This window comes from Oryctolagus cuniculus, chromosome 15 (assembly GCF_964237555.1).
Source record: "Oryctolagus cuniculus chromosome 15, mOryCun1.1, whole genome shotgun sequence".
Taxonomy (NCBI): domain Eukaryota; kingdom Metazoa; phylum Chordata; class Mammalia; order Lagomorpha; family Leporidae; genus Oryctolagus; species Oryctolagus cuniculus.
In genome coordinates, this window is record NC_091446.1 from 37565516 (window position 1) to 37592193 (window position 26678).

General features: G+C 57.3%; 3 protein-coding genes across 13 annotated transcripts in view; all 3 read right to left on the reverse strand.

Annotated features, from left to right (window-relative positions):
• Positions 1–6300: 6300 nt before the first annotated feature.
• CYP26A1 (cytochrome P450 family 26 subfamily A member 1) lies at positions 6301–10414 on the reverse strand. The gene is made up of 7 exons (XM_002718385.5): positions 9481–10414; positions 9070–9294; positions 8578–8868; positions 8332–8490; positions 7743–7877; positions 7118–7270; positions 6301–6836 (listed from the first exon to the last, which is right to left on the reverse strand). Exons 1-7 carry the CDS (start codon positions 9667–9669, stop codon positions 6495–6497), a joined length of 1494 nt encoding a protein of 497 aa, XP_002718431.2. The 5' UTR covers positions 9670–10414; the 3' UTR covers positions 6301–6494.
• A 1792-nt stretch (positions 10415–12206) lies between these two features.
• On the reverse strand, positions 12207–23068 carry CYP26C1 (cytochrome P450 family 26 subfamily C member 1). 2 transcript variants are annotated; one of them, XM_002718384.5, is made up of 6 exons: positions 21427–23068; positions 20666–20890; positions 19594–19869; positions 18238–18393; positions 16062–16391; positions 12207–14362 (listed from the first exon to the last, which is right to left on the reverse strand). In XM_002718384.5, the coding sequence occupies exons 1-6, from the start codon at positions 21628–21630 to the stop codon at positions 13985–13987; spliced, it is 1569 nt and encodes a 522-aa protein (XP_002718430.1). In that variant the 5' UTR covers positions 21631–23068; the 3' UTR covers positions 12207–13984. The 2 variants fall into 2 exon arrangements, 1 of the variants encoding a protein (XP_002718430.1); XR_011382368.1 differs by lacking the exons at positions 12207–14362; positions 16062–16391; positions 19594–19869; positions 20666–20890; positions 21427–23068 and adding an exon at positions 19200–19458 and having other exon boundaries at positions 18256–18393.
• Positions 23069–23186: 118 nt separating this feature from the next.
• Positions 23187–26678, reverse strand: part of EXOC6 (exocyst complex component 6) — a 324395-nt gene continuing 320903 nt past the window's right edge. For all 10 annotated transcript variants that reach the window (XR_011382367.1, XM_051823933.2, XM_070057614.1 and 7 more), the window contains 2 exons: positions 25418–25530; positions 23187–24364 (listed from right to left, as the gene is read on the reverse strand). Coding sequence is in view for 9 of the 10 variants with exons in the window: in XM_051823933.2 (XP_051679893.2) it covers positions 24232–24364; positions 25418–25530 (246 nt within the window). In the remaining variant the exon portion in view is untranslated. The remainder of the gene's footprint in view (positions 24365–25417; positions 25531–26678) is intronic.

The window sequence follows — 26678 nt, forward strand, 5'->3', positions numbered from 1 at the left end:
CCTGCCAATGGCCATGTTTTTATTATTATTTTTTATTTTTTGGACAGGCAGAGTTAGAGAGAGAGAGAGAGAGAGAGAGAGAGGTCTTCCTTTTTCCATTGGTTCACCCACCCAAATGGCCACTATGACCATTTGAGTGTCCCGTGTTGGAAGCAGATCCTCCGGCTCCGATCCAGCCCTCGGACACTGTAACCTCCCTCAGTGCCTTAGGCTGGAACTCAGCTCATCAGCTCAGCCACTTTAGACAGAGCCCGCGAGGGTCAAGAGACCCAGATCTGCAACCTGGCCGCCAGCGGGGCCACCAGCAAGTTTTCTTTTGCCTGCCAATTTCTTTTCATGGGAATTAGCCACCAGCCTCCAAAAACCAGGACATTCTCATGGAGCTCTGGGTATCCAGCACCCCCTGAAAAACAAAGAGTTCAAAACAAGCTCTTCCACCCTACAGGTCAAGGACGGATAGAGCCGTCTTCAGAGGGTCCCTGCACTCCCCGCCGGCCTCCTGCCGTCTCTCCACCCAGCCCACATCACCTGTGAGCCCACCGAAGTCGGTGATTCTTGGCTTACAGATCAGAAACGTTTCATCAGTGGAACTCAGAGCGCGGTCACCGGCCCAGCACAGCGGCAACATCACCTGGGAACTTGCTAGAAATGCGAATTCTTGGGTCTCCTGAGAAACTCAGGTGGAGCCCAGGAGGCCCATTTCAAGCCAGTGATTCCGATGTATGCTATCACCTAGAACCCTTGATTGGCACAAGCAGGGCTTCTCACCTGCGGAGACCACCGTCTGGGTGGGTGTTGTGGTACAGCGGAGAAAGCCCATCTTTGCACACCAGCATCCCATATGAGAGCGCCTGACTCCTCTGCTTCCGATCCAGCTTCCCGCTAATGCATGCTGGGAGGCAGCAGAGGATGGCTCAAAGTGCATGGGCTCCTGCCACCCACATGGGAAACCCAGAGGGATTCTGGGCTCTTGGCTTTGGCCTGGCCCAGCCCTGAGTATTGCAGGCATTTGGAGCCGTGAGCCAGCAGAGAGAAGATCTGTCTCTGTCACTCTGCCTTTCAAGTAAATGAGAATAAATAAACTGGCGCGGCCGGCGCCGCAGCTCACTAGGCTAATCCTCCGCCTTGCGGCGCCGGCACACCGGGTTCTAGTCCCGGTCGGGGCGCTGGATTCTGTCCCAGTTGCCCCTCTTCCAGGCCAGCTCTCTGCTGTGGCCAGGGAGTGCAGTGGAGGATGGCCCAAGTGCTTGGGCCCTGCACCCCATGGGAGAAGCACCTGGCTCCTGCCATCAGATCAGCGCGGTGCGCCGGCCGCGGCGGCCATTGGAGGGTGAACCAACAGCAAAGGAAGACCTTTCTCTCTGTCTCTCACTGTCCATTCTGCCTGTCAAAAATAAATAAATAAACTGGCGAAAAAGGAGGGCAGGTAGCGGCAAGAGAACCCATTTTCTGCTCTTGGGCAGGAGGGGCTCCGCATGTCAGACCCAGCCCCGAGCCCAGCCAGGAAGGCCCATGATCTGCTCCATCTGCCAAGCTGCAGGCCACGAAGCTCCGGATTCTCCCCGCACTCCCACGGGTGGGGTGAGGAGCAAGCACCTGGAGACAATGTAATACCGAATACATGGCTCACCTGCCCTGTCACCCAGCAGGAACACAAACAATAATACAGTTGGGGTTTCTTTATGTTTTTCTAAAGATTTATTTTTTATGTATTTGAAAGGCAGAATTACAGAGAGAGGGAGATAAAGAGAGACAGAGAGAGAGGTCTCCCACCTGCTTGTTCTTTCCCCAAATACCACAACAGCCGCAGCTGGGCCAAGCCGAAGCCAGGAACTTCCTTGAAGTCTCCCAGGCCAGTGCAGGGGCCCAAGCACTTGGGCCATCTTCTACCGCTTCCCAAGCCACAGCAGGGAGCTAGATGGGAAGTGGAGCAGCCAGTACTCCAACCAGAGCCCATATGGTATCCAAGAGTCTCAGGAGGTGGCTTTACCTGCTACGCCACAACACCGGCCCCAGGCATCTGTCACCAGCAAAGCCCCTTGTCCTCCTTTCACAATTTAAGCAAACCCAGTAGCGACTTCAGATAAAAATACTGAAGCGTCTACAATGAGAAACACGCAAATGGATTTCTAAGCTCTCGCCCGACTCGGGAGGGCTTGGCAGCCGTGGGGAGTCTCGGAGCGTGGGGCAGCTCTGTGCTGAGGGGACATGGCTGCGAATATTGCAACCTGATAACTCTCACCCAGAAAACCCACCACGCAGTCCAGGGCCGCGTCTCCACCCCCGTCCCGGGGTTCTAACTCGAGTTGACTCTACTTCAAAGGAAGGAAAGCTTGTTTGGCCAAATAGCCAGGGAGCATTGGTTTCAGGAATGTGACATGCTGTTAAACCACAGCCGTGTACGCTTGTGGCTGCTGCGATTTTCCCAGGATGAAAGTTTCACTTTCAAAGGAAAACATGGCACCATGTAAGCTGGAGAAACACGAGGTTCATGGTGTCCGGTGGCCCCAAGGACCTTTCCGTCCCAAAGCGCACCTACTGTGTGTCAGTATATCCCCGGGGGGAGGCCGGGGAGAACGAGCGCCATGGATGGGACTGGAACAACGAGCGAGGTATGTTTCCTGAGTTTGAGTGTCTTTCCAGGAAGTGGAGAACAAGGACAGTTGGGAGGGGCCTAGGCCGTGAACAGCGCAGGGCCTTGTGGGAGGCTGGGGGACCCTAGAGAAGGGGCAGGCGCGCGGCTCTCCCAGGACCTTAGGGAGCTGCGAGAGCAGGCGCAGGAGCTGGAAGTGGAAGCACAGGCCACGCTGCAGGAGAAAGGCACTGGACTCGGGGCCCTTGGGGCCTCCAGCGGTCACCTGTCGGGTCCCTGGGCTCCCACCTCCCCCTCTGGCTCCGAGTGCTCGCCATAGAGGCAGAATGCCGCCCGAACAGGTGGGCGGCCGTCCTAGCTCCTTCCATTGCAGTCAGGCTCCGTTTCCAAGTCTAGTCGGTACTTAAGAAACTGAATTAATTCAGAAGCAAATTTCACGGAATCCCAGCTATTTAACTCCATCAGGGAACTAGGACATAATTTATCCCAACCTCACCTTCTGTGTCGTGATCCCTATGCCAGCCTGGTTATCCGGCTTTGTATTTGTATGCCCCCACAGACAGGGAGCTCACTCTCTCACAAGAGAGCCTGTTTCACCCCTCAAAGAGCTCTAGCTACTTCAAAATGTTCCCCGCCCAGGGCACTAGCTCCTCCCTCCTTCTGTCGCACCTCCTGAGCACAGGCTGTCTGAACCCACATGTCCCACAAGGCCCTTGAACTCCCTGCAGGTGCCGCCGCAGCCATTCCACATGGCTGCGCTCCCCAGCACTTGGGTGGGCGGGCCCACGGGCCAGGTGAAGCTGATGCGCACGTTGACCCAGGCCCTTCAACAACCTGCTGCCTGCTCCCTGGACACTGCGACTGGTGTTCCCAGTGGAGTGAGAGAAGCCCAGGCCAGATCAGGGACAGCATGTGGGACGCCTTGGCCAGCTGGCCTCCGAGACCACAGAGGGACAGTGGCTGCTGCAGGAACTGAAAGATGATGACCCCTTCCAGAGGGGCCAGGCTGCCTTGACCAGCCTGATGCTGAGCACCTGCGACACACTGGCTGGTCTGCAGCCTCTCACTGTCTGCGCTCGACGCAGGCCCTGTGCCAGGGTCTGTGGATGTTGGGTTTCATGGACACTGGTGGCAAAACCACTGGGTCCTGAGCTTGGCATAGAAGGGAGAAGCCCGCCCCCTTGTGGTCCTCTGGGGGGTGGCACGGTGTGAAAAACAAAACCACAGCAAGAGATGAAGTCTGGGGCCCCGGGGACTGGGACACACACACACAGCCACTTCCTCTCAGGGCCACTACTTCACCAGTCCTGTCTGGCGGCCTGGGAGAGAACTGCTGTGCACTGTCGCAGGGTAGAGGAGTGGTGGTAGGGGACATGAAGGGAACTTGGGAAGTGGAGACCCCTGAGTCTATTTGGTGACAGCAAGTTGGGCAGGTTTTCTTAGCTACTGGAAAAAAAATTTAAAAAGGGGGGGGGGGGGGAGGAGTTGTGGAGCAGCCTGCATCCCATATCAGAGTGCCCAGGATCAAGTCCCGCCTCTGCCTCTGCTTCTGATCCAGCTTCCTGCTGATGCACTCAGGAGGCAACAAATGATGGCTCAAGTACCAAGTCTCTGCCAGGCAAGCGGGAGGAGGTCCAGAAGGACTGCCTGCCTCTGGCTTCGGCCTGGCCCAGCAGAGGGAAGAGATCTCTTGCTCTTGCTCTCCCTTTCAAATAAATAACCATCAATAAAAAGTAATGGAAACCAATACCCGACACCAGGAGGTCTGCCCTGGCCCTGGCCCTGGCCCTGTCTGTGTGGTCCCAAGCGGATCACAGTCCCTCTGAATGCTAAAGCCCTGGACTTTCACATCCCTGCCCTGCCCACAGCTTGTCCCTAGCAACACCACATCCCTGATTAAAGAGGAGAGGGCACAGGAGGCGACAGGAGCAAAAGATGTCATCAGAGGAGAGGCACAGGGCAGCAGCTTGGCCAGCTGTGCAGGCCAGGCCAGGGCCATGGAGGACACAGCACCCCTCTGTCACTGCATCAGGGCCCTGGGAGCCACAGGATTTCCACAGGGGGTCTCCCCTCCTGCCCTAGTGCTGGTCACGTCTACATCATTGCTTCCCTGGGTGGACACCAGCCCAGAGGCGCAGGTGCCATCAAACATGGCTGTGACCTAGGCCTCCTGTCTGTGCTGTACAGCAGCCCACAGGCACCCCCTACCCCCCCCCACTCACGCACTTCTGACTGCCCGCCCTCAGCACTAAGTGCGTTATCAGTGACTGAGTTTTTGACGTATTTTTGAGGTAAATCCTGTTCTACTCTGTAACCGATGAGTGCAATTGAGCTAAACGCAGCCCTGGGAAATGCAAACCAGAGAGCTTGCAAAGCTCTCCAGATTTTAAAAAAAAAAAAAAAAAAGATGGATTTTTTAAAAATTGAATTACACATTATAATGGCTCAAATTTCTTACTTCACTATGCTCCCAGGGACACACGGCCATGAAGTCACCAAAGAGGTTTTTCAAAGGTGAGCTGTCCTCCAGCACGCTGGAAAGATTTAGAGGAGGGATCATCTTTGCATGCTATAGAACTCTAAAGCGTCGGCTGGAGCTATATAAGCTGGTGTCATTAAAAAAAAAAAAAAGTAAACTGGCCTTATAAGGTCATTGGAAGCTTTAAAAGTTATTATGTAAACACCAGTTAAAAACCAGAGGACTCCAGCAACTAGTATGACCCGCGTTCTGCTATGAACTGAAGTCCACTGGAATACGTGAGTCGGATTGGAGACAGAACTCGGTGCAAACACCTTTTCAGACCACCCGGTTTGCACAACATTGCCAAATTCGAAAATTGTAATGAAAATTTTAAAGTCCAAAACCTACAAGCCATCAGAGGCTCACGCGCAGATTGTGCCATTGCAGAACTGCAAATGTGCTTGCGTAAGCACGCCACCGAGGCAAACCTTTCTGGATGGAGAGTCTGGCCTTCAGTTCAGAACGTGGCCACGCCAGGGTCAGAAATGTGACAAAACTGCGCTTTCCCGGGGGTTAGCCAAGGTTCACAGGGTCATGACTGGGCCATTTTATCAGTCATGTCAGGCTCACACCCTATTGCCTGGGACAGATAAAAACTTTATCTGTCAGTTGGCTAAATCTGCTCCTCCTGCTTCGTTTTGAATAAAGAAAACCTGGCGCGGCTTATCTAAGGGAGAAGCTGGCTTTCCCAACAGCATTTTCATGTGCGACTTCTACGGGAGGTGGCGTGCCAGTCGGTTATGAACCGTCCAGAACCGCAGCGACTGCTTTTGCCGTATCTAAAACCTTCTCGGAGAACACTTTTCTAGCACTTTCCAACCACAGGGATGTATTCTGTTTATTAAACACCGATGGGAGGTGTTAGAGTAGAATATTTCTCTAAGGGTCACCTTTTCCGAATCACCTTCCCCGATGGAAAGCAAATGGGGAGGGGGGCACTCACTAAAACGAACTTTGATAGATTTTCCAAATAGGAAATCCAGTGACCATTGTAGAATTCACAAGATGCTTTTTGACTAATGCTACAAGAGGCTTCTGAGGGCATAATATTTCTTCTTTACAGAAAACAGATACGCAGAGATGGCAAATGTACCCAGGCAGACATTTAGAAATCTGATCAGACCCACTAAGTAAAAATATCAAAAGAGTGATTTTCCCCCAACAGAAATTTGAACTATGAGGAAGGTACCTTCAAATTTTACTTTATTTGGAAATTATACAAATTCATTATTTTAATATTTTAAAGACCATGGTACTGTGGTAGAGACACATAAATATTATAATATACATTTAGAAATTAAATATAATAAAGTCCACCCGACACTATATAAAAACTCATGTACACTTGGCATCAGTCCGGGGTTTGAGGATTCCTGCCCGCTAGGGTCCTCCCTGGAAGTGAGTGAACCTGGCAGGGAGATTGTCCACAGGGTACACGGTGGGGCTGGTTTTCATCGTAGGAGGTCCATTTAGGAGCTGCCAGTCACAGTGCCTGGCCAGCTCCACTGTAAATATTTTCAGAAGGATTTTTGCAAACTCCTTGCCCACACAGCTCCTAAGGCCTCCTCCAAAAGGAATGAAGCTGAACCTGGACGCATCCTCGGGGTGCGGCCGCAGGAATCGGTCGGGGTTGAACTCCTCCTTGTTGGTGAAGACCTCGGCCACATCGTGAGTATCGCAGATACTGTAGATAACATTCCAGCCCTTGGGAATCTGGTATCCCTGCGAGAGATTATGAAGTCCCAAGGGCTGACAAACTGGAATTTAACTTGCAACAGCGAGAAGCGATCAGTGATATGGCCAGGGGAGTCAGGAGGTAAGAGAGAGGGAGATAAAGGGGGAAAGAGGGAGATGGATTCAGGTGGGTGAAATGGGTGTCCGCAGGGGGCAGGGCAATGTTATCAAAAGCATAAGGAATTCCAGCCAGTGTACAGGGAAGCAGAGGCAGGTTTTTAAGCCTCAGCAGGAGAGGGGGAGGGGCAGGGAGTGAATCCTTAACTTACATTGAGTTCAAAGGTCTTCAGAGCCACCCGGAACCCTCCCGGAACTGGGGGGTTCAGCCGAAGGGTCTCCTTAATGACACACCCAGTGTATTTCAGTTGTGCCAAAATGTCCACGTCCAGCTTGTTGTCCGGACCGCTCTTGCAGAGTAAGCCCTGTGGCAGCAGTCACACACAGGGGAAAAGTCACTCTGCGCTCCAATCAGATCCGCCCGCACACCTAAACCGCACTTCATAGGCCGCTAGCCCCAGAGGGCCTCCGCAGGCGGGCTGGGCAGGTGACAGCAGCCAGGGGCCATTTGCCTCCACTGCCGCAGCCCCAGGCCCCTATTTACAATCCCCAGAGAAGGCTGCGAGCCACTTAGTCGGGGCAAGAGTCTCCCCGCAAGCTCAGCTGCGGACGACTCCACCGTGGCCTGCAGAACCCTGCCCGAGGTGGGGGAGGGGCGGGGACACAAGGTCAAGCCTTGCTCCGGGGGAATCGCGGCCAGGAGAGCCTACTGCTACTCCAGGCAGAGTCTCTCCGCTCACCCCCCCACCCCGCACCCTGTGGCCCCGCACCGCCCAAGTGGGCCAGGGGCAGCTGAATTCCCCCTAAGCCGACAGGGGGCCCCCAGAGGTCCCCTACCTTACTCTTCAGCTCCTCTCGCACTTTCTGGAGAGCGTGGGGGTAGAGGCCCAGGTAAGTGATCAGAGACGTGGCCGCACTGGCCGTGGTTTCGTGGCCTCCAAAAAGGAGTTCGGTTGAAGACTGCTTTAGCGCCTAAGGAGGAATCCAGACCCGCAGCTTCAAGCGGCTGCACGCAGCGTTAGCGAGTGCGTGACTGCTCGGACCCCGACTGAGGGGCCTGCAGGGCAGGCTGGAAGGGCTGACAGGAGCCCAGGGAAGACACCACGTTCCAACAGAACGCCAGGTCCTTTCGGGAAGGCGAGGAAGACCCCGCGCCAGCGGCGGCTCCGCCTGGGAAAGCCTTAGCTTTGTTCCCTTCGCCCAAAATTCGCCACGTTTTGGCCAAGTCTTTGACACCTGGCCAAGGCTGGGAGATGCTCCCAGCTGCGCCGCCCTCCTGGCCCGGCTGCCCCCTCGAATTTGCAGGCGCCACCGCTGGTAGCTGGGCAGGCGGTAGGCTCCGGGGGGTGGGGGGACCGGGAAACCGCGCTCCCTCGGAGAGCCCCGGGACCGAACTCCGCCGCACTCGTCCGACGCCGCCGCTCACCTGCATGTCCAGCCGCTCTCCCCGCTCCCACGAGTGCTCGATGAGCAGCTGCAGCGCATCTTTGCAGCCGCCGTCCGCCTCGGCGGCCCGCAGGCGGCAGATCTTGGCGCGAATGTTCTCCTCGATGCGCGCGTGAATGAGGTTCCGCGCCTTCACTCCCTGCGCTCAGAGAGCAGCGCGCGCGGCGGTGAGCAGACGTGCGGCTCCCGTGCCCCGCCACTCCGCCCCCCGGAAGGCCGCCCTTACCCGGTACAGCCCGCTGAAGGGCACGTCGATGGGCAGCGAGAAGAGATTGCGGGTCATCTCCTCGAAGGCCTCCACCAGCTGCTGCTCATCGTCCCCGTCGGCCGCCAACCAGGGCTCGCAGCCCAGCAGAATGCGCATAGCGATGCGGAACATGAGGCGCTTCACCTCGGGGTAGACCAGAAGGCCGCGCTCGCCGCAATTGAGCCACCGCCCCAGGCAGCTGCCCACTTCCTCGGCGATCACCGGCACGTAGCACTGGAGCGCCTCGCGACTGAAGGCCCGCATGATCACCTGCTCCCCGAGGAGGGCAGGGCGTTAAAGACCCTCTCCCTGCCCCCGCTCGCCTGCCGGGGTCGTCTTGCGGACACCCCTGGCCCCTCCAGCCCAAGCCAAGTCCCGGCTGGCAAGCTAAACTGGAACTGGATGAGGATCCTGAATGCCTCTAGCCTAAGGGGTCCCCTCCCAGAGCTGGCGTCGCCGCCGCGCCCTCACCTTCTTGCGCTGCTTGTGCGAGGAGTCGTGCAGGTTGGAGAGGCAGCCGGAGCCCAGGATGGTGCGCACGGACGCAGGCCAGTGCACAGACACCAGCCGGTGCTCCCCGAGCAAGATGCGCCGCACGTTGTCCGCGCCCATCACGCGCACCGTGGGCCGCCCGAACAGATGTGTCTTGTAGATGAAGCCGTATTTCCTGCGCTTCATCTGCAGGAACTTCCTCCGCTAGGCAAGGGAGGCACAGGGGAGAGGCGGGCGTGAGGGGGCGCCGGGGAGCGCCGCGCCTAGGGCTAGCTTTGCTCCAAGCCGCGGTCGCCTCCCTCTCGGGGGACGCCTGCCCTGGCTTCAGCGGAAGCCCAGAGTCGAGCGGGACTCCGGGGAAGCGTCCTGTCCCGCCCCGAGCTCCCTTACCTGCAGCACCATCTGCAGTGTTTCCCCAAAGAACGGGAAGCCCATAGTCCCAGGGGGCAAGGGGAGGGCACAGCTGCGGTCGCGGCTGCTCACGCAGTACAGGTCCCAGAGCTTGATCGCGGCCAGGAAGAGCAGCAGCGGTAGCACGAAGGTGCAGAGCGCGCTGGCCAGCAGCGCGGGGAGCCCCATGGCGCGCCGCGACCTCCCGCGCCACCTGCCGCCGCCGCCAGCGCTGCGAGCCCCGCCGCGCGCCGCTTTATAGGCAGCCCAGGTTGCTGCCCACGTTACCTTGGTCAGACAAATTAGTTCACCCAAAGTTCATCTTTAATTGCGGATTGGGCCCCTGGCTCCTCCCCCCGCGAGGCGCTGCCCAAAATCTTTAACCGTTTGTTCTGCGCAGAGGCAGAGGCGGCGCGGTGGTGGCTTCCCTGCCAGCGCGCCTCCTGGGGTGCGGGGCTAAGAAGCAGCCTCACTCGCGCCGAGGCCCGAGGAGGCTGCGGCGGTGGCGGCGAGGGGGCAGCGGGGCTCAGAGAAGCGAGAATTCCAAGCGCTGAGCCTCTTGGCGCTCTCTTCGGAATCTCTCCCGCCCGGTCCGACTGGCGGCCCCGGCCCGAAGCCTCAGTCACTGGCGTTCCACTTTCAGGCCGCGGCGCGGGCTCCTTTCCACCTGCCGGGGAAGCAAGGACCAGTGCGTTCAGGAATCGTCCCGCTGCCTAGTCCTACGAGTGGGGAAACTGAGGTCCAAACTGCGGAGCGACACGCGGGCCTCCCGACTCTTCCAAACAGATCCCGCCGAAGGGTCCAGGGCCAAGATCCAAGCGAGCGCGCGGGGAGGCAGGTATGACCGGCGGATCCTGGACCCCAGCTTCCCAACCCCCGCGAAGGGAGCGGCACTCATCAAGTCTTGGAAGGTCCTATTTAAGGGTCCGGAGAGCCCCCAGGTCGCCCGCGCGTGCAGGCCCGTGTAAGCCGGCCGCCCAGCTCCGGTGCGCAGCGAGGACTAGAGGGCCGACTGATCTGCGGCTGGGCAGTCAGCCCCCGAGCTATTTCTGCCACGCCGGCGGGATTCCGAGGCCCTGGGGCTGGCAGCCCCAGCCAGGCAGCGGGAAGCGGCGAGCCGCCTCAGCCCTGGCAGGATGAGGCGGGCAGAGGAAGGAAAGCCCAGGAGTCCTGCCCCAAGGCCCGGCTCCACTCCTGTGACCCGGAGAAGGCCCCACACGTCCTTGCGCCTGTTTCCTCCTCCTTGGCATGGAGGCGATCACTCCCAACCCATCCCAACCAAGGCCTGGAGACTCTGGTTGCAAATACTCTTCCCAGCTCCAGACAGGCTAGGCCGCCTTGTGCGGGTGGGCTGGACACGGGGTGTTGCAGCCTGCCTTCCTCTCCCCGTTCCCACCCCATAGAAGCCACTGCCCTCACCCAGGGGGCGAGGTGCTGCCCCAGACTAAAGCTAGGTCTCTGTGGACCCCTTGAGAGGGTTGAGGGAGACGCACGGGGAAAGCGGGCCATCTGGACCTCGCCCAACGACAGGCAGCTGCGCCTGCAGCCCACACGTGTGCTCAGCACTGTGGGACGCGCACATGCACTCGCCGCTTCCCGTCTGGCCAAGCCACGCTGCTTCGGACCAGTCTGGGCCACGTGCTCTGCTGGTTCGGGCGCTGGGCGCACCTGTGACAAAAGTGACAGAGTGACATGCGTTTGTTTAGAAACTGAACGCTGGCTTCTGGTCGAAGCGCGCCCGCACGCCTTGGGAGACGTCCCTTGGAGACAAAACGCTCTGAACCTGAGAGCTGTGAGATCCGTGGCCCTCCCGCTTGGTCCCAACTCCAGAAGAGGCGGGATAAGCCTGTGGAGGTGGCGAGGACCCGCCCGGTTCCAGCGCGCCCCCAAAGCCGGGGTCACCACCGGGCGGCTTTCAACGAGTCATTGTCCCTCCAGAAGCCTGCCTGGCCTGTCAGGGGCCCTGGGGAGCGGGGCTCTGCCACTCGCATTTCTTCCAGCGATCTGGGGCCGCCAATTTGTGGGCGCCGGCAGGAACTGGGGCGAATCACGCTGGAGGTAATTCTCAGAAATCCCGGCCCGCCCCTTTCTGGACAGTGCCTCCGGCCGGTGAGCAAAGCCTGCGAGCGGGGGCGTGACCTGGGGCCCAGTCCCAGTCCTCCGGCCTGACCCGCCTGTGACCCCTGCAGGCCGGACCGTGACATCCGAGTGAACCCTGTGGGGCCACCTCGCCAAGTTCAGCGCGCGCGCCAGGTCACAAGAAGAGCAAGTCCTGCGTACTGCAAATTGCCATGGGGAAAAGAATATTTTAAAAATCTGCCCATTCAGACCGGTGTGGGGCAGGGGCATGTGGCAGGAGAGGATTAAATATGATGGCGAAAGATCATTAAAGACATCTTGAGGGGGGGCGATAAATTACCAGCCAATAAGAACTTTGATCTAGGAAACTTGCCAAGCTTTCTTGGGTGGTGGGCGGGGAGGGGGTGGGTGGCTCCTGGGGAAACAAAATGTTTCCAGTGTGTTTACAAGACAGCCTCCCTTTGGGAAGGGGTGAGCCAGGAGGACCCAGAGGTAGACAGGAGGCAGAGCAAACAGGCCCTTGCCTCCCTCCCACTTTTTCCTAGAACCAAAGTCCGCACCCCACCCCGCAGGCCACTCCCCTCCCCCCAGCTTAATTTAGCCATAGGCACTGTCCCCAGGGCCTGTCGCCACTGGACTTAGTCTCACTCTTTTCTTTGCTAGTTTATTTCTTGTGTGCATCCTTTGTGAGTACAACTGGTCCAGGGAGGCAAGAACCATATCTACTGCTTCCTCCAGAGAACAGGAGCCCAGATAGATATTCCTTAGGATGACTGAGAGGAGCTATCAGTGGGAAACTCCAGCCAGCCCTAGCTAGGGGGGTTACCATTGTTTCATTCAGACCCCAGAGCCGCGTAACCAGGTCTCTGGCCACCAACTCACCCTGCCCACCTTCCAGAGGCCCCTCCTCCTACCCTGGAGCAAGCCAGTGTCTCCTCCCTGATTTCAGGAGCACCTGAAGGCAGGCCCCACGCAGCCACCTCTGCACCCCTGGGCACGGGGAGCTCAGAGTCTGTGACCCAGGTGGGGAGGGTTATGCGCAGTCAGCTCGACTCCGAGGACCCCTTGTGCTCCCGAGCTACCAGCTCTGCACCCTCTTGCCCTCAGGCCCCTGGATCCACCTTAAGCATAGGGTCAGGAGGGCATTGGCTTCCTTCTGGTTCACCAAAGGGTCAGCTCTGCGTGGGCCACCAGTCCCCTCCCCCCGCCCTGCTGCCCAGGCCTGCCAGAAGATGGGTCGCAGGCTGCTAGGAATGCTGGCACAGAGGCTCTCAGGCAGACCGTAAGTCAAGGTAGGGATCGTGATGACAAGGCAAAAGGGCAAAGCCCTGTTTGGTGGCACTTCCAGAGGCTGGGGTTAAGTGACATGGAGAGTAAGCGCGGAAGGGGTCCAGGGGCCTCATTGCTGGCTCCCAGGACAGGTCATTTGCTCGTCCCTCCTGGATCTCCTCTGTAAGGGGATGTGAAAGTGCCAAAGCCCACCCAGCCACCCCCACCAGTTCCCAGCGCCACGTGCAGGAGGGCAGTTCCAGGGCTTGGCCCTCTCTAGGTATACGCTGGTGTGGGTCCTGCCTGGGCCTTCCACCAGCCAACAGCTGCCCCGCTAAGCCCTAGGCTCCTGGCTCAACCAGCAAACTAGTTGTTGGCCTTCCTGTTTTGGGTACAAATACCTCAAACCACTCTGCTTATGTCTCAACCTCCCAGGAAAATAATCCGGGCTCGAGGCTTCTCATTGTGCCTATTCTCGCTGCGTACAAACGGGAAGATTAAATGCGTTCCTGGAGTAGGAATTTTTCTTTTCAGAAGTCGCCAGCAGAATCCGGGGGTGTTGAGCGGCTTAGAGTCCTGGAAGCCCGCACAGCTGGGAGTTTCCGCCCAGAGCCTCGGAGTGGCCAAGACGCACGAAGTCGGGGGCCAACTGCCTAAGGGCCTTCCGTTGGGCGCCCCCTTTACGTGTCCCTCTTGTGGTTATGGCCCAAAGCCAGGCCAGGGACTCGCCTCTGCACCCGGCTTTCTCTCAAGGGTTGCAGGTCCGCGGAGCGTGGGGAGGCCCCAGCATCGGTCAGCAAGGAACACACAGCCCTCCCTTACCCTGCGGCCCCGCGACCCACGCATCCTCCCGGGACTGGTGCAACGACCTCTTCTTCGAGATCCTCGGAAGGGCTTAAGAGGCTTGGCCCACGACCATGCCTTCCTCGGGCGTGGAGCGCACAATACACATGCCCACTGGTCGGGACGATTCTCCCGCGCGGTGACAGTGGCTCATGTTCTTCCTCCGAGTCCAGCACAGAGCCACTCCGGTGAACGTGTGTTGAACCAGTGAAAGGGTGAACGGGCAATCGATGACGCACTGGAGAGCTGCACGTGGGCGGCGCTGAGAGAGCGCCACAGCCACTGAGCAAGCCAGGTCCCACAGCGCCAAGGCTCAGAGGTGTAGCTCATGGCCCGCGGCCGAAGGCGCGAGCGGGTGGAAAAAGAGCTGCAGCCCGTCCACTGGGTGCACGATGGGCACGGTCTGCATGGCGGGGAAGGCGGGCGTGGCCAGCTCCCAGCGCGCGGTGCGTACCAGCTCCACAGCCAGCAACTGGAGTACCGCCTGCGCCAGCTCCTGGCCGACGCAGCTGCGCGCACCGCCGCCGAACGGTATGTAATGGAAGCGACCGGGAGCCCCCCGCGCATCTTCACGCGCAGCGCCGAAGCGCTCCGGGTCGAAGCCCTCGGGTGGACTGCCATACACCGCGGCCGTCTCGTGCGTGTCCCGGATGCTATACATCACGCTCCAGCCCTTGGGAATCTGGTAGCCCTGCGAGGAGGTGAGGAAACCGGCCTGAGTACCAGGCACCTAGAAACGGGCACGAACACACCCCCTACCCCAAGCGCACCAAAACAGACTTCCGAAAGCCGGCAGGAAGGCGCAACCAACCGGGAAGTCTGGATCGCGCTCTGCGCCCGGATCTCAGCTCCTTCACCCTGGGGCTACGTGTTCAATCTCTGGACCCCAGTCCCGCAACCGATCAAGTGAGACCACTACCCGCTTTGTTGTGACAATTCGAAAAAGGTGTGGCATTGACTCGTGCTCTGCAAATGGGACGGGGTGGGGGGGTGGGGGGGCGGTCTATTTAGGGCCCAGTGCCTTTGTCTTTTCTCTCGCCGTTTGATCAGATCTAAATGCTGGTCCTGCACCTAGCAGCTGCCTGAGTGTGGGCCAGGCGCACGGCAGATATTCGCATTCTTTTGGGTCAGGTCAGTTATAAGGCTCTTCACACTGAACTCATCCACCAACTGCACAGGAAGTTCTGATTGGTGGCCAGACTTCAAGCAGGTGCACAGGGGAATAACGCTGGGGAGTCCTTCACTTGCTGGAAGGCCACTGTCAGGCCCACCCCCACAGCCTGCCTACATCCTGCTTTGTGGTGTCTCCCGGACCCCGTCTATCGCCTTGGCCTCCAGGGATTTCTGTATTCCGGAAGATCGTCTGGCGCTCCCAAGGTAGAGAGTGTGCAGTGACTCTTCAGGGGGACAGACCACCTGGCGGAGCTCCCTCCCCTCTAGACCTGCAAACTAGAGAACCGAGCCCCTTCCCTGTAATTCTGTAGCACACCCCAGCGCCTGCAGAAGCAAATCTGAGGCCCAGGGTTTAGCACCCAGACACCTGTAAACCCCCACCTTCGCGCTGTTTCCTGTCTGGGGTGCGCTCTCACCCAAGTGTCACCCACCCAGCACTAGCGATCACGGTCTTCCTTGCACCACGATTTCGGGATGAAGGTGCGGGTCCCAGCCCCCTCGCCCCTCCTCGTCAAGCTCTTCGACCCAGTCCCCCTGACACGCTGTGGCGGGAGGATCCCGCTCCGCCCGGAGGCGCCTTGGCACCCAGCTGGCTTCGGCGGGGCCGCAGCCACAGCCTTTCGTGCAGATGCCCCCAGCTCGTCAGCAAGAGGGCGCCACTTCGCGCCGCCGCCGCACCGCACCGTGGAGCGTCGGAGCGGGAAGGGACCAAGGCAGCTTCCTTCCCGAGAATAAAATGCGGCCCACTGTGGCAAGGAAGCGGCCCAAGGTCCTACGGGGATGCGGCCAGGTCTGGGCTTTAACCTTGCCCAACCCAAGCCAGCCGGACCAGACCACCGAGAAACTACCCTGTGTTTTCACCGTTGTGCTTTCCCGCAGCCGGCCGTGGCCAGGCTCGGGGCAGGTAGCACGGGTCGGTTTCTCGATCCTGTGAGCGGTCCACAGAGTGGGGATCCAGGACACGGGAAGGGGTCCTTTGTTCGCCACCCAAATTCACTGCTTGCGACGGGGGTACCGCTTAAAGTTTTGATTCTAAAACTCGACGTGAGCTGCCCCTGGCCGCTGCGGAAAGGCACGGAGTCTGGAACAAGACGCAGCCCATTTTACAGGCCGCAAAGCTGAGGCCCTGTAGGGACAGGGGAGCTCTCGCCGCCCGCCTCCCCCGCCCCCCCGGGCGCCGCGCGAGGCCGGCGGCGGGGCAGGCGGGGCGCACTTACGTCGAGCTCAAAGGTGCGTAGAGCTGTGCGATAGCCCCCAGACACCGGCGGCAGGAGGCGCAGCACCTCCTTGATCACGCAGTCCACGTAGCGCAGGCGGCCCAGCGCCGCGAGGTCGAGGTCGGGCGCGCAGCCGCAGTCGGGCGGGGGTCCCGCGTCGTCCCCCGCGGCCGCGGGCGGGCAATCGCACGCTTGCGCCAGGCCCTGCGCCAGGAGCTCCTGGCGGATTTTGGCGATGGCCGCCGGGTGCTGCAGGAGCAGCAGCACGAGGGACGTGCTGGCACTGGCCGTGGTGAAGAAGGCAGCGAAGAGGAGCTCCACAGCCGACTCCTGCAAGACACCGCGGCCGGCGCCGAGTCCGCGTCAGCAGAGTCGCCCGGAGCCCTGGCCTCCTGGCCCCACGCGGAAGCGCAAAGGACTCACTGCGGCGCAGGGTGCAGCGAGCGGGCGAGGTGCTCGCGTCGCGCCTCGGGGCGCTACTTGCTAACGTCCGACAGCTACAGGCAGAAGCATTCCCAAAGGCAGTGCCGGGACTCACGTGCGGCCCCGCAGCGCTTTAAGGTCTCCCCAACCTATGGGGCCCCTCGCTGCTCTCCTTTCACAGATCATAAACTGGGGGCCGGCACTATGGCGCAGAGCCACCAAGATCTACCACTGTAGCATCCCACGTGAACACCACTCCCAGCTGCTCCACTTCCCATCCAGCTCCCTGCCAATGCGCCTGGGATAGCATCGGAAGACGGAAGACGGTCCAAGTGCTGGGGCCCCTGCACCCACGTGGGAGACCCGGAAGAGGCTCCTGGCGGCGGCCTGGCCCAGCCCCAGCCCCTGTGGCCATCTGGGGAGTGAATCAGCAATTGGGAGATGTCTCCGGTGGGTCTCTCTGTAACTGCTCTGAGCGCGGCTCAAGGTCCCTACAGGGAGCCTGCCCTGCCAGCCGTGGCGCTGGTCGAGGAGCTTACTGGATGGTCCCAGTGAGTCCCCAACTCTTCCAGACCTCGTCTGTCCATAAAGGGCACCCTCCGGCTCCAGTCCTCCGGCCAGCCCCTGCCCTGCCTCGTGCCTTCCTCCGGAGCTGCGGCCAGTGGCACACAGACCGATTCTTGCCACCACAGGAGGAAGCACAGGGCTGTGATCTGCTCACCACTGCATCTCCGTGTGTGGAACGAGTGACCTGGTTGGACGTTCTCTGTCCCCCCGCCCTGGACAAGATGGGGAGTTGGGACGAAGACCCCAGCATCCTCCCCAGCCACGCCGAGCCGGCCTGGCCTTCCTTGGATGCCCGGGACAGACGCGAAGCTCCCTGGCCCCTGGGTCCCTCCTGGGAACCTGGAGGGTGTCGTGTACCTGCCCACTTCTGCCCAGGCAGAGGGACCGCCTGCTTCTGCTCATGCACCATGCGCCTTCGCAGCCCACGGCTGTTCTCACCCACCAGGCTCCAGGGCTCAGCCCCATTCTCTTCCAGGCCCCTTGACCTCCCCTCTGCCGACTCCAAACCACCCCAGAAATCAGGCCATTCCCGGAGTGCAAACGGAGGCTGAGCCCCGCCCCTCCACACCGGGCCCAGGGAAAGGATACAGGTTGCGGGTGCCGACTGAGGTCTTCCCACCTGGAACCTCCCCTGCCTCTGCCTCTGCCTCAACCCCAGCCCCAACCTCTCCACTCCCTCTGGGCTTGCGGTAGATCCAGGGACCATTACAAAGCTTCTCCCCCCCACCTCCCCTGTGTGTGCCCGAGGTGTGTGTGGGGGGTGTGTGTCCAGGTTCTCCAGAAGATCCTGTAATAGCCAAACAGGTGCAAGGGCCAGGTGCCACGGCAGCTCGCCGATGGAGCGGGACCTGGGAGGAAGGGGGAGCGGAAGTTTGATGCTGAGACCTTTGGAGTTTGTAGCGCCCAGGGCTTCACAGGCGGAAGGAATGGCAGGAAAGGGGGTGCGGGGGTGAAGAGCCAGGATCTGTAAGGAGGTCTGGACTCCAAGCCTCCGGGGCTCCTACCGAGGATACTGCCAGGCTACACAGCCAGCAGGTGGGACTGAGTCCTGACTTGAACCCAGGACCCCTCACCGGTGCAAGTGGCTCAAAGTGCAGCCCAGCAGGAAGTGGTTCCGGGCGAGAGCAGGGGTTTAGAAACCTGCTAGGGATGCAAGAGGTCAGGAGAGAGGCTGCCCAGCACCTACCTTCAGCTCCTGCACCGAGGGCTCGCGGCCCAGCTCCCTGGCACTGTGAATGATCACGTCCAGGGCATCCCCGGGCTCCACAGCCTTGTTCCCCTGCAGTTTCTCAGCAATGGCCTCCTCTAGGTGACGGTGCAGCTGGTCCCGCGCCCGGATGCCCTGGGGCGCAGGGAGAGAAAGCGGGGTGTGGCAGGAGGGCTCTGGGAGCTGGGGACCAGGCCCTGGCCACCTACCTGGGGCTTTGCTGGCTCTGCCCAGATGCTGGTGTTAAGTCTCCTAGCTTTGCTCTGTGTCTGGCACACAGTAGGGCTCAAGAAATGGTCAGGAATTTGTGTGCTGTCCTCAAGCATCTGTGTCTGATCACAAGGCAGGCAGCGGCTGGCCTCCCAAGGGAGGGGGCTGAGCCGTCAGGGTGGAGTTAGCCCGAGTCAGGCAGGTGCAGTGGGCACCAGTGCAGAGAGCAAGGGGTGCCCTGTTGCACCTGGGAGCTAATGGACACTCCAGGCATTGTCTCCGTAAGCAGGTGGAGTTCGGGGTGCAAGCATGGCAAGGGGATCCCCCTGAGGGATCCTGCCCTGGAGTTCTGCAGCCACAGGAGCCAGGGTTCAAATCCCATCTCTGCCCCCTACTAGCTGTGTGAGCCCAAGTCCTGTAACCTCTTTGACCCTTGGTTGTGTCAATAAAATGAGGATAACACTTTGCAGGCTTTCAAGATTAAGTCAGAAAATGTATCCAAGGCAATCACAGCAGGTCTCCTGACACGTGTATATATTAGTTTTATATAAGTGACTAAAAACCGGAGAATCCACGCAGTGAGCAGCCCAGCTCAGGGGCACAAGGGGCGGCCTAGGGGAAGAGGTAGGAGGAGGGCGAGGGTCCCGCCCCTGGCTCTTAAGTCTCAGACCTGGAAACCAGCGAGCCCAGGGCTGCGGGCTGCGGGCGGCGGGCGGGGAGCGGGCACCTACCTACCCCTGTCGGACCCCGGGCAGCGCCGGGCTGGGCGGGGGCGTGCTTGGGCCCTCGCGCTCCCGCCGGCTCCGCAGCCAGCCCCGCTTCTGAAGAGGCGCTGGAGGGGCCCGACCGGCTGGCGGGACGCCCTGCCCCTGAGACCCAGACGCTTGGCGCCTGCGGCCGATGACGCCACAGAACGTCCGATCAGGCGCGTCCCAGAGAGGGTGTGTGACCCGTCCCGGGTGACCCAGCGAGTCAGAACAGAAGGCAACGTTGGCGCCCCACGCTGCCTCCCCCGCCCCCAGCAGAGGTGGCGCACGGGGTGCGTCGAGGGCCCGCGTCTGCATCTGGGAGACCCTCGAGTGCGGCGGCCCAGGAGAGGAAGGGCTGGGGCTGGGGCAACAGTACCTTGCGCAGGCCGCTGAAGGGCACATCCAGGGGCAGTGAGAAGAGGTTCCCCACGAGCTGTTCAAAGGTCCGGGCCAGCGCGGCGCACTGCATCTCATCCAGCCGAAGCCCCAGGAGGATGCGTGCGGCCATGCGGAAGGTGAGCGCCTTGGTGGCCTCGTAGACGGCTACCGGACCGCGGGCCGCGCACCAGGCGCGTACCTCGCGCCGCAGCGCCCCCTGCAGGCGCGGCACGTAGCGCTCCAGCGCCGCGCGGCTGAACACGCGCGCCAGGACCTGTGGGCAGCGCGCTCCGTCAGCGCCGGGGCTCCTCTGACGACTCCCGAGGAGCCAGAAAGCCAGTTTGGGCCCTGCCCCCTCTCCTGCGCGGCTCGGCTCTACACCTGCTGGCCTTTGCTGTCGCTATGCCTTCTAGTTCTGCTTTATTGTACACAGTCCTCCCCATCCAGCTGCCACCTCCTCTACGAAGTCTTAATGACGCCTCTCTAGGTTAGAACCTCCAGAACCTCTGTGTCACACAGATGATGGTACGTAAAGGGGCTCTTTAGGGGTCGGCGCTGTGGCCTAATGGGCGAAGCCCCCGCCTGCGAGGCCAGCGTCCCATGTGCATGCATCCCATATGGGCTCCGGTTCGAATCCTGACTGCTCCACTTCCGATCCAGCTCCTGGCTAACGAGCCTGGGGAAGCAGCGGAAGATGGTCCAAGTGCTTGGATCCCTGCACCCTGGTGGGAGACCCGGAGGAAGCTCTTGCGGCCTTTTGGGGAGTGAACCAGAGGATGGAAGACCCCTCTCTGCCTTTGCCTCTCTGTAACTCTGCCTTTCAAATAACTCTGCCATTCAAATAGAGATCTTTTTTTTTAAAAAAAAATCTTTTTAGCCCGATCCTGACCTCAAAAGCCTACCGACGAGGTTAAGGCGGCTGGCCCGCAGCTATCGGCTAGCTAATTAGCGAGGGATCCTGCTCGGGCTCACAGCGCCCCCCCCCACACCTGGCCCAGCCCTGGCTCACAGCAGATGCGTAGGGACCGGGGTTCCAACGGTGGAATGACCCATTCTCGGTTTCCGCTCACCTTGCGCCGCCGCCGATGCGGCTCACCGACCGCGCCGAGGAGCGTGTGCGAGCCCAGCAGGATGTGCGCGCTCTGCGGCCACTGGCTGCGCACCAGGCGGTGCTCGCCCAGCAGGATGGTGCGCACGTTCTCCGCGCCGCTCACGCGGATCACCGGCCTGCCCAGCAGGTGCGTCTTGAACACTGTCCCGTAGCGCTCCCGGCGGGAGCTGTGGAAGCGCGAACCCTGTGAGGAACGAGGTGCAACGTGCAGCGATAGAGCCGATAGAGCCGGGGATGGGACCCAGGCCTCCCAAATGCCTCTTGGTAACTCCCTCCTGCAGGCCGTCGCCTTGCAAAAGTGGGTCCCCGGTGGGCCTCATAACTACCCTGTGGGGATGTCAGCGCGCCCACTCCCATTGGTGAGAACCTCCAGCTCAGAGTGGGGACGTGGGCGCAGGGCTTGTGCTGACGCGCGCCCCTGGTTTCTCAGCCTATGCCTGCAGGACACAAGGTGTCACGCTCCTCAGACCCCTTCCTTAAAGCCTCTCTGTTTATCCCCGCGATGTGTCCGGACGAATTTAAGTAGCTCTGGGGACAGCGTCGGCACCGGGAGGTCCCGTCTGGCGAGCAGAGGATGGCTAGAGAATAGCTTCGTGCCCAGTCCCAGACCTGGGCGCTGGGAAGGCACTGGCCACCAACTGCGGGAGCACCGAGGGCCAGGAGGGTCCGGTGGGAGCCTGGAAGGGGGAGAGGGGGGAGGAGGGGCGACGGGAGGCTCACCTGAACTAACCAGTGCAGCGTTTCGCCGAAGAAGGGCCAGCCCATGGAGCCCTTGGGCAGGGGCAGGGCGGAGGCCCGGTCCCGGCTCAGCGTCCAGCGGAGGGTCCAGAGGTGCTGGGCCAGACTGAGCAGGAGGCCGGCGCACAGGAGAGCGGTGCCCGCGGCCCCCAGAACTGACAGGCAGCTCAACCCCCACGGGAACATGACGAGCTGTGCGGGCCAGGCCGAGGGCAGGTTACGCAAGAATTGGGGCTCCAGCAGCGCGCAGTGCTCACCTGTCCCGTGCGGAAGAGGCCTGGGGGTTGGGGCCAAGCCCGAGGTCTAGAACCCCGGACTAGAACTCTGATCTACAAAGAGTGGCAGTGGAAGGGAGGCTGCAGTGACCCTGTGCCCTTAGGGAGCGTGCCTTCCTCGAGGCCGGCGCGCTCGGGGCGCTGCCCCAGTTCCCGGGTCCCAAAGTCAGTTCCTTTCGGGGGTGCCGGCTTCCCTGGGGAATGCTCACGCTCGGCACCCCCGGGGCACCTCCCACCTCCTCCCGGGAGCAGCACTCCCTGGCCAGAAGCAGCGAGGCAGGGCAGGGAGCGCAGCAACTCACCGGTGTTGCCTACGGGGGCGGGCGCGATCACCGGGCTGCAGACCCTAGCCCCACCTCTCTCCCTCCCGCAGTCGCTTAACCCCGGTCGGCCCACCTTGGACACGTTTATATAGACGGCGGCTCCCTCCCCACCGGCCCGTGCGGGTTCCCACAACGTGACGCGTCTCTGCATATTTATGCGCTCCACGCGGAGTAGCGATTGGAGGCGGTGGGCAGCGGCGCGCTCACCGAGGGGCAGTAGGGAGTGGCAGGCGCCGCAGCGCTCGGGGCTGGGCTGGCGGCCGCGCCCCGCGCACGTCCTCGGGCGGGGCCTGCGGTTTCGCGCCAGAACTTGCCGGCGCTTCGCGGGAGCTCGGGGCCACGGGCGAGCCCGGCGGCCTGAGCAAACCCGGGCTAGCGCCTGGGCCCTGGTGGCCGGCTCCCTGTGGGCTCCTCACGCTCGAGCTTCTAGGTGCTCTCCCCATCGCCACTCCGGCGTTCAAGGACTGGGCTTTCTCCCTTTTCGCTCTCTTTGAAGGGCATTGCATTGGCAGCGAAAAGAGCCTGCAAGGGATGGCGGCTGGGGCCACGATTCTCCGACCCCTACCGTCCTCCGGGTTCGCAGGCTGAAACGCTTCAGGAATCCTTCAAAGGACGGCGGTTTTCCCTGCGAACCCAGGAGTCACAGAGACGCCCCAAGCCCGCGAGAAGGCGCTCTCCGCGTGCTCTTTTCCGGCGTCAGGGGCTGAATTCGCCGTTGGTTCCCACCCTTCTCCAGGCTGCCCGACAACCCTCGGACGGTTGCCTGTGGGGTGGGTGTCGGGTCCCATCTTGAGGGCTCCAAATGCCTCAGGACCCGCGCGCCCAGCTCCCCGCTGTGCAGCCACCGTGGGCTACCCTAGGCATCTCTCCGCATCCCGGGAGGCCTCTGCCACGGTGGGGGATACGGGCCAGCCTCGGAGAGCTCCCCTAACTTCCAGCTTTTAGTGTGCCAGAAGAATTAACTGCGCTTTTCACATAACAGATTTTAAATGTACGAAATGCTTTAGGAAAAGCGTTGGTCAAGAGAACAAACGCTTATTTTTTGTTTTGGCGCCACTCCCATTCCAATATCTGAGGAATAATGTCTTTTCTGAAGGAAGCAGTTTTCAACCAGGAAGCTCTGAGGAGATGCAATAGCAACGCATTTTCAACAAGTTGTCCAATCTTTTTAATGCTGCATCCATCACAAAACCAAGAGATATACATTAATTCTTTGTGCTTATTTTACAGAGCCAGGTATCTTTCTTACAGGTATAAACCCTGAAAATGTAAAGGGAGTGTTCATCGTAAATACAACGTAGGGAAAATAAAGGTGAGGTTTGTACTGCCACGTGGACTCCAGTACCTTACACAAAGGGCAGTGAACAAGTGCAGGTACTCCGGAGTCCATCTGACCCATCCGGCGGGTGTGCACAGCCAGGATCTGATGGAGAGCCGCTGTTTGGGGACAGTAACCGAGCCCGGTGGACTAGTGCGTGCAGGAACCCATTCCCCCAGCGCCCGCCGCACCGCAAGGGGTCCCAGTCAGCTCCCGTCCACTTTTAACTTGAACAAACCAAACCAGAGTGGGGTCAGGTACAAGCAATACAGTTACAAATTTTAACCCTGAGGAACAGAAACAGCACATTTTAGAAACTCGAAACCTTTTCTTCCTATTTAGAACTGCAGTAGTTACCCAAGCAGAACAAACAATGCACATTCTTACTGAATTGACTTTGATTGCAGGGAATTTTAATATTTGTCGTCTTCTCCCTCAGAATCAGCAGAATTAGAACTTGTTAATATACGTTAAGTCACACTGAGATGAGAACAGAAGGTGAAAGTGAGAAAATGACAGTGAAGTAAGTACTCCCGTTATCAGACACGACTGCATTTCAAACCTCATGAGCTGATGAAAAAAACCAACTTATCAAGTCTAAATTGAAAAAATACATACAAGTGGAGGCATAAGGTTTTTTTAATAATGCTTTTGGAATCAATTTTACATACAATCTTTGACGTGATTTATATATTACAATTTTACCATTTTCCTTCTAAAAGTGAAAAAAGTTACATTTTCCATATATAAAATAGTAATCAATTATTTTAAAAACATACAAATGATTTACTCCTGTTCCCTCCTAAAGCTCTCATCAGCATATTTTCTCGGTCGTGTTTCTTCATTCTGTGAACGGCCAGCCACGTGAAGTCTATGTGTGCTGGGACATGCCATTCACCAGACTTCTCAGCTGCTTCACCACTGTCTCTATCAACTTCTGTTTGTCTCGATCATTCTTCCGGAACTGAGTAAATATATTGTTCTTTTTGCTGGTATCCTTCATCCTAGAAACATATGTGAATGAAGATTAGAAAAAGGAAATTAAAAGCCACGCTGCCACAAGTGAAAATATCCTGGCAAGCTCTGAATTACCTTACACTAATCCTATGCTAGAAAAATATACTTCAAAGAAAATGCATATTAACGAACTTATGATACAGCAACCAGGTGAAAAAATTAGCAGCTTTATTTTATATTCTAGACAAAGTAATCTCTTTGCATTAGTATGTAAATCTGAAAGATGTACAGTTTTTTAACACATCCTATAGTCCAATATCATTCTATAAAGTATGTTAAAATACATATCCTCTGAACTCTGTAAATCACATTTATAACAAGAGGAGATGAAAAGAAAAACCAGCACAAGAAAATTTAAAACATTTTTTCTTTGCCTGAGTGATATTTCATGGCAGTGCAAGTTAAATTTACATTTTAACAGTTTTTTTGTCCTTTTAAATCAACTATAATACATATATTTTGAAATGGGGGAAAATAAGAAAAGTTTAATTAAAAAATTTAAAATCATAATGATACGCTGGGTAAAAGGAAAGTCTGCTAAGTAATGAGAGGGAAAGGTAACATCTAAACTTGTATTTAGTTGGACAAGATGCACCAGTAAATTCTGTTAATTCAGTTTTACTCTATTACTTTTTCAAATCCCATATTTCTGTAACTACAAAGAATACGAGTCCATCATGGTAAGATTTAGACAGCACTGGTGCCAAACATTACAATTCCTAGCCATATTTTTTTTTAAAGCTCCAATTCTCATCTTTATTTTCAGTAAAAATATTTATATTGTCAGTCAAGCCTGTAATTCACAATACAATAGGAAAAATGTTTTTTCCACATAAGTGTAAATAGCAATTGGATACGGAACTATACCAACTCTGCAGAGCAAAAAAGAAAGAGGCTTATCTTCTGGTCATTAAAATGGACTGAGCTTTCAAACTTCATCTAAACAATCCTCCCTTGGAGGAAATCTCTAGTTCTTCATTTTATTACAGAATCAAAACATGCTACAATGCTATCTCTGGAGGTTTTTAGAATATACTCACTTCTCCAAAAGAGTAAGGGCCGTGTTTGGATTCACTCGAAGGTACTTAGAAGTTGGCTGTCCATAATCAGCCAGATAAGTAGACCAATCCCAAACCATAAACAGGTCAAGGAGCTGAGGAAGATTGGGGAAAACAGTAAGTCAGCTTTTGATTTTACACAAATCATATGCTCTTCAATGTGAACTGCTTCTCAGATGGTACAGAATAAGAAATTCATTTTCAAAACTTTAACTGTACTTCATAACTAAAATAGTATACACTTATTTTACTTTGAAATTGCTAAAATTATCAGGAGTTGCTTTTCTAATAAGATGTCTGGTTGGATTTTTAAGAAAAAGAAAAATAATGAAAACTGTTTCATTATACTAATTATACTTGTATTACCATTTGTATTGATGCTTAGTTTAATCTTTACACATGATTCACTTAATAACCAAATTTAATTAATGAAGGTTGGTGTTACTAACTGTGTGAAGAAGTTTAAAGAATTTATATTGAACCTTACCTTTTTTCTTAGAGGTAAGTGTGTTTACCTTGCAAAGAAGCTGTTTGCACCTAGACTTTTTCCAAAGTAATTTAAACCAAAAGCTCAGATAATCTCAATTAAGTGCATTAAACAACCTCTGTTGGATTCTCCCTGGTGATTGATCCTTAGTATTATTCTGAAATGAGGGCTTCAGGATTCAGTCTGTTAACCCTAGGTAATTATTTTACATAAACAAACAACAACAACAAACCTGTTTGCTGTGGTGTCTTAAAATTGACTATTTGCTTTATAATCTCCAGTTAGAATCATTGTCAAATATGGAAGTAATCTTTTAAAAGCAACGCCATGCCTAAACCAAAGCACCAAACTCCTTATCCAACTTTAAGACCCTAATCCCTTTTAAGCCATTTAAAACCAACTTCCTATCCCCATTTGAATTGTTTCAGAAGCTAAATGCTTTACTTACTGCCTGCTCACCTTCTTTAGTTTTTATATTATTCTTTCCTTTTGGTTTAACTCACTTGGTACATGAGGGGTCCTTTAGTTTTGCTTTCAAATGAAGGAAGCATTTGCATTTACTCAGGAGACAGGAGCCTACTCACTGACTCTGGAGGGCTAAACCTGGAGTGATTAAAACCACCCAGAGAAAGAGTCCCAGAAAGTAACTTCTCCTTAGTAGGTAAGGGACTTGTGTGATCTTCTTTCCAACCCAATTTACAACTGCTAACAGATTTTCCTGGAAAGATGGCATCTTCTATAACAAAAATACTAACT

Coding starts and splice junctions, on each gene's coding strand:
- CYP26A1 (XM_002718385.5), bottom strand. CDS start 9,669: ATGGGGCTCCCCGCGCTGCTGGCCAGCGCGCTCTGCACCTTCGTGCTA. Junction 8,869..9,069: donor CGCACAAGCAGCGCAAGAAG/GTGAGGGCGCGG, acceptor CTCGGGGAGCAG/GTGATCATGCGGGCCTTCAG. Junction 7,271..7,742: donor GAGAGGAGCTGAAGAGTAAG/GTAGGGGACCTC, acceptor CTGCTGCCACAG/GGCTTACTCTGCAAGAGCGG.
- CYP26C1 (XM_002718384.5), bottom strand. CDS start 21,630: ATGTTCCCGTGGGGGTTGAGCTGCCTGTCAGTTCTGGGGGCCGCGGGC. Junction 16,392..18,237: donor CCTCGGTGCAGGAGCTGAAG/GTAGGTGCTGGG, acceptor GGTGTCTTGCAG/GAGTCGGCTGTGGAGCTCCT. Junction 14,363..16,061: donor TACGCACCTTTGAGCTCGAC/GTAAGTGCGCCC, acceptor ACCTCCTCGCAG/GGCTACCAGATTCCCAAGGG.